Source organism: Octopus bimaculoides, chromosome 4 (assembly GCF_001194135.2).
Source record: "Octopus bimaculoides isolate UCB-OBI-ISO-001 chromosome 4, ASM119413v2, whole genome shotgun sequence".
NCBI lineage: Eukaryota > Metazoa > Mollusca > Cephalopoda > Octopoda > Octopodidae > Octopus > Octopus bimaculoides.
In genome coordinates this window covers 95,265,425-95,275,805 of record NC_068984.1, presented here as the reverse complement: position 1 = coordinate 95,275,805, position 10,381 = coordinate 95,265,425, and the positions used below count along the sequence as shown (strand labels likewise).

The 10,381-nt window shown below is 35.4% G+C and overlaps 1 protein-coding gene across 1 annotated transcript in view; it reads right to left on the bottom strand.

The window, feature by feature from the left end:
* Window positions 1-1,943: 1,943 nt before the first annotated feature.
* The window catches only part of LOC106881646 (ras-related GTP-binding protein C), a 32,629-nt gene continuing 24,191 nt past the window's right edge, over window positions 1,944-10,381 (bottom strand). Inside the window, exons 6-8 of the mRNA XM_014932107.2 lie at window positions 7,240-7,382; window positions 5,550-5,698; window positions 1,944-3,623 (exon numbers count right to left, since the gene is read on the bottom strand). Coding sequence (XP_014787593.1) covers window positions 3,481-3,623; window positions 5,550-5,698; window positions 7,240-7,382 — 435 coding nt within the window. The 3' untranslated portion in view covers window positions 1,944-3,480. The remainder of the gene's footprint in view (window positions 3,624-5,549; window positions 5,699-7,239; window positions 7,383-10,381) is intronic.

The following is a 10,381-nucleotide window of genomic DNA, read 5'->3' as shown; positions in this document are numbered from 1 at the left end:
ATATATATATATATATATATATATATATACATATATATACATAAAGGAATGCACATGCATGCATCTATGTAGCCACTAAGTGTGGGCACTTCCTACAAGTTTATAGTATATATTTAAACCTAATTCACAATCTCAAAACATTTAAGTAATTGAATCCACCACAAATGTCTAAGTCAGGAAGCTGATCAAAATAAGAATTTCTAAAAGATCTTTCTGGGAGCAAAATGCCTCTTAATTTGAGCAAAGGCCAAAACATGTGCCAACGAAGATTCATTTGAACATCTGTTCCCACAGCATGTTGTTGAATGGCCATAGCAAAAACTACATGCCTCACAACAACATTTGAGATTACAGTTTTCTGCCAACAACAGCCTCACTGATATTTAGTAGCAATATGCAGAAAGACATGGAATATGGACAGTATATATTTATACTATATATGTTTGTTATGCATATCATATCGTATATAACTTGTTACAGGTTTCAACAGTAGATCTGGTTTTCTGGTTCTAATAAGCAACTGTCAATGTTATTGAGAAAACATTGGAGAAATTTTAACCTGATTTGTTAAGAAGAAGGAATTTGTTTGTTTGAGAATATGAAAGGTGTAGATAAAATGATAAAAAGTGTGATGTAGCATAACACAGCAAGATTAACCAGTACTTCACTGTCTGTCATTTATTCTACTACCATTCAGATCAAGTAATGACAACATTTCATCTTATGATAATCTGGAATGAATGTTATCTCATCTTTCAAGATAGAAGTGTGATAGGAGATGCAAGACATCTCTTCATACACTAACATATATGAGTGCAAACATGTATGTAAGTACGATGTGTGTGAGTGTGTACATACACACACACACGAATATAAGCAAAATAGCTAGTTATAAAAGAGTAGTAACGTATACTAAACAGTAAAGCGAGTAGCCACATGAAAGTGGCAGTTGAATGTTACTTCTAGTTTAACCCCAGGCAGATTCTAAGCCAGCTGGTTATCAGTGCATCATTCTGCACTCTTTATATACAATATGTCGTTAGCAGGAGGAGCAAACCCCTACTACCCTCCAGCAGCTAACAGGATTGTGAGACTGACTCAGTTTTGAGATCCTGTTAGCTGCTAGAGGGTAGTAAGGGTTTGCTCCCCCTGCTAACGACATACTGTATATAAAGGGTGCAGACTGTTGCACCGATAACCAGCTGGCGGAGAATCTGCCTGGGGTTAAACTAGTTTATATTTATATGTATGTATGTAGACAGACAGATAGATAGATTTTAGCTTCTTTATTCCAAAGCTGACAATAATAAATTACTATTATTTTCTTCAACTCTACACTGACACTAGACAACCAAAATAGCAGTAAATTGCAACAAAAGAAAAAAAAAGGGGAAAAATGCATTTTTTGTTTAATTTTTAGGTTTGTTTTAAGTTTAGCACCGCTGTTGCTTGTAATGTGGTTGTGTTTTACTGAACAATGTTTGCATAGCAGTCACCGGAACAAGTCAATGATACAACAGTACACTAGCACATCACAACATGACAATGAGGTGAATATAATAGCTAGGCTTCAGTGGAAATGAATTATAACTAAGAGTGATTATATCTAGTTTGGTCATATCTATCTGTGATAGAGATAGGTTTCTGTGAAGGTTTTGTTTTTATAAGTGAACAAATGGGAAATGTCATATGCATCAATATTAGAGAAGTGACATTGGTAAGGAGTTCTCTACTAATTCTTCCACAATGGAATTTAGAAGGAAAATGGAACAAAAAGTACCAAATGGTAACAATTATTCCAGTATGTGAAATATCAAACAGCAGAAATTATAAAGGTTATGCACACTGACATAATCTTGTATGTGCATGCACATACATGCATGTATGTGTACACACGAGAGAATTCTGACAGTAGATGAAAATAAAAGTCAAAATAAAACCAGTTTTGTACAGTGATTCTCACACAACATTTTAATAAAAATAATAACATTGGTATCTGATTTAGGTACAAGGCCAACGATTTTGAGGTGAAGGGAATTTAGTTAATACAGTCAACACCAATACTTTATTGGTACTTTATTTTATTGACCCCCAATTGGAGGAAAGGCAAAGTTGACCTCAGTGGGATTTGAACTGAGACTGTAGAGTCAGCACAAATACTACAAAGCATTTTTACTGATACTAACAATTCTGCCAGCTCAAAAGAAAGGGGAAGAGGAAAATAAATAGAAATTAACACCATATACATCAAATGTTTACATAGATAAAAAGATCAAAACAAAGAAATACATGTGCAAATTGTAAGCAAGCACATTTTAGTGTTGCATATATGCACACATGTAAATATAAATGGTTGCTAGCATTTCTGCAACTTAAGTAGACTAGTAAGTTAATGTAATGTTAATTGGTATCTGGTAAAGGATGAAAGCACTGCAGATGTGAAAACACTTCAAGTGTGACCATACTACAGGTATGACCAATAAGGAACAATTTATTAAAACAATATACTTTAATCAAATAATAGTTAGACAGCTGAATAGTGGGTATGATTCTATATATAAAGAGACAGACCGACCATCTGTAAAAGCCATTCATTCAAGTATGGCAATTTTTTTTTTTTCTTTGAACAGGGGAAGATAGTAAAAGATATTTGAAGGAGAAACTGACAGGAGGTTGAGGGTTCTAATGGAGCAGTATTTTCAAGATGGAACCATATTCCAAATGGAAAGCAAATTACACTACCAAACTTACCCGAGGCACTGTTCCTATGGCCAAGTTCTCCCCAAAAGTTTCAAATCTTATGTTAAATTGAGCTGAAGCCATTCTGGTATCTCAGCTCAAAATTACAACACTGAACTTCTGTTAGGGCAACCACAACAACAAGAGGTTGAGCATTAATAAGGTGTGATAATGTGTTGTTCCCATCAAGGAACCAAGAACACATGCAGACAGAGGGTGAACAGACAAAGGACATGCATTGAACATCTGTGTGTTCGTGTGAGTGTGTGTGTGTAAGAGAGAGAGATAGGGAGAGAAAGAAGTGAGAAAAGAGTATGATACCTATGCCAAGAATTTATATACACACATTCACACAGCACCCATAAATGTATGCACACCTAAATAAAAACACTAAAAAGGCACGCGCACACACACACACACACACACACACACACACAGGCAACGAACGGCAGAGCCAATCATATACATACACAAACAATATTTCAGCTTTGTATACTGCACATACATATTAGAATGTTGAGTGTATAAGCTACAAGATTAAAGAATAACAAAACAAAGTATAGTAATTAATTACTAAATTAATTCTAATGAGAGAGAGAGAGGGGAAGAAAGAGAGAAAAAGAGAGAAACAGTTGCAGAAAGCAAAAGATGGAAAATTTATCATAAGATGAGGAAGGCAGTCTCAGCACAGAACACCAGTCAATCTGTAGAAAGATCACAGGCAGGAAACATCACTTCAATTCATTCATCTTTGTTAACAGCAATGCCATTGAGCACCTGATGGTCAGTACCATTCTCAGTCTTGGAGGCCAACATCTTTTGCCGCACTTCAAACACTTCTTGGATAGCTTTGCGGAAGCAGAGAAAGTTGTAGTTAATTATACCTGTTCAAAAATTAAATTAAACATAGTTCAGACATTTATTATGAGTAAATATATTGAATAAAATAACTGAAAATTTAGTCAGTATTGTATGAAGATGATCAGTTTAGAATGGCATCACTCAGCAGGTTGGATTATTGCTGCAGTCTATTTTAAACACTTGCCTTTTAGCTCACTTTGCCCTCAGCACATTACATAAAACTGAAGTCTTCAGTAGTGCTTCTCCCCAATAGGTTCTTATGCATTTATAATTTTCCCCAGGTACTAAAAAGGCTTTCTACTCTTGATGTAGAGGCAATTTGATGGATCATGAATTGCTCAGTAATCTGCCAAGCAGAAAACATTATGATGACAGTGGCAATAATAATGATGACAAAAAGAGGAGTCGGTAGCAGCAGTAGAATGTCCCAGCTGTAAAGCACTTACCCTTACAATTCATAAGCAAATATCCAGATTCAAAGTCAGCCTAAAAAAAGGTGGCATTAGTGTAATTGAAAATAAAAAAAATTTTCCTCTTTATTTTAAACATTTTCTCTAAAGTACAAGAGCCAAAGAGATAATCTACTTCATGGTTTTAGCCAAAAGGAACGGGTTGTGCCTAAAAAATTTCTACTGGCCCTCTAACATTGATGTGATTAATGTGGTTCAGTTGAACATTTGCAAATTCATGTCGGTGAGAAGGAATTTCTAGAGAATTGACATTCTGAGAAGACAGGATTGAACAGAGAATGGGAGAAGGAGAGATATATGATGTGGGTAGGAAAGATATACATATGAAGCTGAGTGAAGGTGATATTACAGCCTGCTAGTTGAGGAGAAGAATTCATTATAGTAGCAATAGAGTGAAGAGACAGCACATCAGTTGTTTACATATTGGAAAATGTTGGTCTTAGAGTCTTTGTTAATAAGCTGGATGTTCTATTTGATGTACAACAACAATACCATTCCAGATGAGGGAACTCCATTGCTATGTATCCATCAAATTGCCTCTACATCAAGAACAACATCACTCCAGAGGGATAATTAGTATTCCATTGTGGATCCAGGATGTGTGTGTGTGTGTATAGAAGCAGCAATACAATTCTAAATGTGTGATTAATACACTACTGTGGCCCCCCATTTTAACTCTGTAGGTATTTACTATTTTGCATAGCTGAAGTATTTTAAAATTCAGATGGAGTTGTCTTACCTTCAGTCATAGAAAATCATGTGATTGTAATGTCAAGCATTTACAGTGACATGAAAAATATGTTTCATGTTGTGTAAAACTTGAGAAGTTAGAGCACAAGATTATTTTTTCATGGATAGCAGTTGTGTCTTTGCACAGTTAAGAAACAAGATTATTCAGACTCTACTGCTGAACATTTTATGTAGATTATGTAAGGATGACGCCCGTACATTAGATTAGGATGACACCTGTACTGTAGATAAGGAAGATGCAAACAATAATATTAGCATAGGAATAATGGGTGACATAACCAAGCCATAGGACATACCAGAATTTATAGAATGCAGGTCAGAGGGAGCCCCATTTGTGCACACAGTGATGATACAATCTGACAAAAAGCTTCAAATCCAAGCAAATGGATCCTATCAGCAATCAGTTTAGCCAGATTTTCTTGACATAGTCTAACTGATGTCAAGTATATGACATTGCTTTCAGTGAAATTCTCAAGAACAAAGGACCACTTCAGTCTTGAGAATTTTCTATGAGTGAAAAACTAGAGCAAGTTCCAATTACTGAGTTAAAAGCTTAAACAACTAACATACAATCAACCTTTACAGCTCACTGGTTTGTTTGAGGTTGGAAGACATCAAAGAGTACAATATAAAACAAACGTATTCATAACAACAAAGAACTAAATACTTTTCATAATCTGTTTACATTGTGAAGTGGTCACCAATTAAAAACACATGCTTCAGTCTTACCTTGTTTAATGAAGTTATCCTCACGTAAAATGCAAACAAGAGCCAAATATCTATTGACTTCCCGAAGGTATAAGACTGTTGTGTTGTTTAGTTTGATGATTGATGCAGACTCATCATCAAATGCATTCAGTTCATTATCATCCTGTAACCTACATATAATATACACATGATATAAATGGCAGTGAAACAGACAGGGTTAAACACAATAAGATAATCTTCAACTGTCATCAAAGATTTATAAAACCTTTAAACGACTTTAAATTATATTGAAATGCATTAAAAAAATTTAATCTTTTACATAAAGTATGTGTGAGTGAATTTGTTTTTATCTAGCACCAAGTGAGCAGTCTTTGATCAAAAGGCATTTCAGCCATGACCATCTTATCTCTTTTCTTTTTTTTTTTTTTGAGATATAATGTAACCACAGTTACCTTATCCAATGTGTCCTTTCTTTTTGTTTAAATGGTTGTGCAATTTGAGAGGAGTTTGACTGCTACTTCTAGCAGTTTAACCAATTATGAAAAGATGTCATCTTCAGAAGAAAAAGCAGCAACCATTACCATAGTAAACGATCCTATAGTGGGAAAACTGATTCAATTCATGTTCAGCTTGAACAGCTGTGGGTCAATATTCAATAAGAAAAATGTAATGAGGGAGAAGTCTTGCATGCACACACATGTGCATGTGTGAATACATGTGTTTGCAAGTGCAAATGCATTCACACATGCATGTCATAACTGGCAGACAATAGTATTGCTGGTTCCAACAGGCTAATCACTTAGTCACTGATTTTCTGATGGTAAGTGTTGCAAAGAATTATCTACAACATGGGGCAGAAAATATTACAAAGGGCTTTACTCAAAAAGCATTGTTTTTAAGTTTTCTTCCCTTTGGTTACATTATTTGCCAATATACATTGGCAAGGGATATATTGTGTGTGTATGTGTGTGCTATACATATATATATTTCTATTTCATGTGTCTCCTTTTGTCCTGCCTGTTCCATTTGGAAAAATGGAATAGGCAGGATAAGATGAGACACAAGACACATAGGACAGAAAGTTGCTGAAGAGGTCACGATGTATGACAAAAGAATTTGGACAGGTAAACTAAAAATAATAATAATAAAGCTAAAGTGGAGATCAAATAAATAGTCCATGTGTTTAATTGGCAAATGATAATCATAAAAGTATTTATGCTTTCCCACATAAACTTGTACTTAATTTTAGAAGCTCTAAAGAAACAATAAAGTGAAGCACAAGCACTCAGCTTTGAGTGTACTACATCTTAGAACAGAAACAGTTGTAAACTAATGGAATTGAGTTCAACATTCCTTTCTCTTGTCATTTATTTTATTCAAACATACATACATAATGAATTACTGCATTGTTTCTACCTACTAAATTTCACTCACTAAGGCTACTATAAAGGCATTTTTCCAAAGTGCCATGCTGCAGGGTTGAACTCAGAACCTTGTGGTTATGAGGCAGCTTCTTAAACTACATGGTCATACCTTCTCATATGTATGAAAACATGAAATGGAGATATACATGTGTTACTTGTTACACCATGTTAGAAAATATTTTAATAGAAGATAGATATAACAGGACAGTGTATGTGTGTGCAGCTGTGTACATTAATGCATGGACAGGTTAGCAAATATGTTAAAACAGTGAGTGCTGCTAACTTACCCATAGATACAGGAGATATCTAAGACCACATCTATCATATCACAACACAATTCATAGGACTGCATGTCAACAGGTGAGCTGTCAGTGGCAATGTAAATTTTGCTGACAACATCAAACAAGAAGGCTTTTTCAATACCAGAATTCTGAAAATAACAATTTCTCTCTGTTAATTTGCTTGTTGTATATTGTTCTATCTTTTTATTTTATGTAACTACTTTGACACTTTATTTCAGTTTTTGCTTGTTTAGTGACTAACTTAAAAGCATTTCTCTAATTATAATAATTGAGTTGCCCCAGTCACCAGACTAACCTCTCCCTGTTACCCCAATCTAACTCAGTAATTGTAACCCAGTGATTCCAGTCTATCACATGTTAACAGAAGCACTCAATGCAGTGTCTGCCAGTATGTAATATCCTAATCCATGACATTAACAACTTTTTACATTTATTTCAGTCAACACATAAGCGCAAACATAATAACTGAATTTAAATAATGATGATGATTTCTTTTTTAGCCACAAAAACTTCAAGAAAAGCAATGACAGTACAAAAGGACAAAATACAAATGTGTTATTACTTTCTTGTTACAAGATGGCTTAGGTCCATTAAGATTGGCGAGGTAGCATTAAGAATGTTGTTCCCAACACTATCTATCTCCCTCTGATCTTTTGCCAAAACTTTTGACATTATGCTTTGATATTATTTTTTTTCAAATGGGTAGGTTCCAGAAAAAACTTAACAAATAATGCCCCAAAGGGTAAAAACAAAACAGAACTGACTACTTTCTCAGGATTATGGGCAGTTTAGCAACAAATTAATATGTAAGTTTTTAACAATCAACTTTTTTAAACAATTAATAAACAACAAACTTATGAGCAATCTGAAGGGACAGAAAATAATAATAAAATAATAATAATAATAATAATAATAATTATTATTATTATCTTTTCTATTCTAGGCACAAGGCCCAAAATTTTAGAGGAGGGGACCAGTTGATTAAATCAACTCTAGTGCACAACTGGTACTTAATTTATCGACCCCGAAAGGATGAAAGGCAAAGTCAACCTCAGTGGAATTTGAACTCAGAACGTAAAGGCAGACAAAATACCGCCAATAATAATAGCTGTTTCAAATTTTGGTATAAAGCCAGTAATTTTAGTGGGATGGAAGCAAGTCAATTACATTAACCCCATTTTTCAACTGGTATTCATTTTACTGACACTGAAAGGATGAAAGTCAAAGTGGACCTCAGCAGGATTTGAATTCAGTGTGTAAAAATCCAGAAGAGATGATGCAAAGGAAATTTCCAATGTGCTAATAATTCAGCCAGCTCACTTCCCCATAGCTCCAAAATTTGGCACAAGTCCATTTTTCTTTGGGGTTTGAATAATTCACCTCTGGAGATATAGGTATTTCATTGACCATCCTTAAACAAACCTTATTCAGGGACTTTTTGAGTGGGATGGACTACTCAACCTGAAGAAAATTCTAACTGGCCCCCACCTGCAAGGTCATATGCTGTTTATCTTGATATGAGATCACCATGTTGTATACATATGGTTGAGATGCATGTGCTTGGTGTACCCTTATCAGATAGGTTGTCATCTTCGTATATCTGTACCCGAGTGTCACTTTGATGGCATGTACTGCTCTTTCACTCAATAATAATAATTTTGGCACATGGGCAGCAGTTTTCAGGGGAGAGTACCTCAGCACTCAACCAATACTTTGCTTTTTATTGTTTCGCAATCAATAAAATAAAGTCAACTTTGGCAACATTTTAACTCAGAACATAGAACTGAAAGAAATCCCATTAAGCATTTTTTGTGGCACCCTAATCCTGGCAGTTCACATAATGATGATGATGATTGTTTCTAATTTAGGCACCTGATAGGCACAAGGCCAGTAATTTTGAAAGAAAAGTGTTAATACCATTGACCTTAGCATCTGACTTGTACTTTATTTTATCAATTTCGATGGGATTTGAATTCAGAGAATAAAGAGCCAGAACAAATACCACAAAGTATTCCTTCCCAATGTGTATGGGTGGGATAGGATATCTTTGTATTCAGATAGACCTTTTAATCCCTTTTGAACAAAATATTACATGGATGGATGTTAAGAAACTGTCAAAATACAAGATACAAGAATAGAAAACTGTAGTGGCGTGAAATTATAGCCGCCATTGAGGAAGTACTATTCTGCGCATGCGTATACGCACCACCAGCTACCATCCCGCTTCTAATGGGATGGTGGAGCAGTTTCATAGGCAACTAAAGGCCGCATTGCGTGCCTCGCTCAATCTGCAGTCATGGACTGTATTTCTTCCTGTTGTCCTACTTGGATGCAGGACTGTAGTTAAAGCAGACCTTGGTTTTTCTGCAGCAGAATTATTGTATGGTACCACACTGGCATTGCCTGGTACGATGTTGGTACCAGACAAATTACAGCCTCCAAATCCAGTGTCCTATGTCACTCGATTACGAGATTTCTCCTTATAAAGGACCCTTTCGTGTGCTCTCTCACACACCCAAATTTTCTAAAATAGACGCAAATGGTCGTACGGAGACCATGTCTGTCGACCGTCTGACGAAAGCGTATTTTGATAAAACTACATCTTCCGTTGACAATACTACATACTCCCTTTTCAACCTTTGCATACACTTTTGCCAACACCATCACCAACACCTGTGAAAACTCCACCTTTATCGTTGAGAACTACCACAAGTGAACCCTATGTCACTAGGTCTGGCCGTACAGTACACTGGCCGAAGAAACTCTCCATGACAATTTATATTTGACTGCATTGTATATTATTGCCTTTTTCAGCATTCCTTTTGTAAAAAAGGCTCAAACTGTGTTTTTCCCTATTAGTGCTGAACACTCAGACATTTCTTGCGCCACTGCATCAATCATAAGTAATAAAGGAACTGCAGTGATGTAAGCAGAAATTTTTTTTTTGCAGCCAACAACATTTACCAAGCTGAACTTGACTTGTGCCGCTGGAATATTATTTTTCATTCTCTGTATTAACGAATTGTTTCTTTTTCATTGTGTATCTTTTTCATTGTATATCTACAGCCGCATCTTGTTTCAGGCGCCCACTACAATCCTTTCCTTATTCGTGCTACGCACTCGGGGG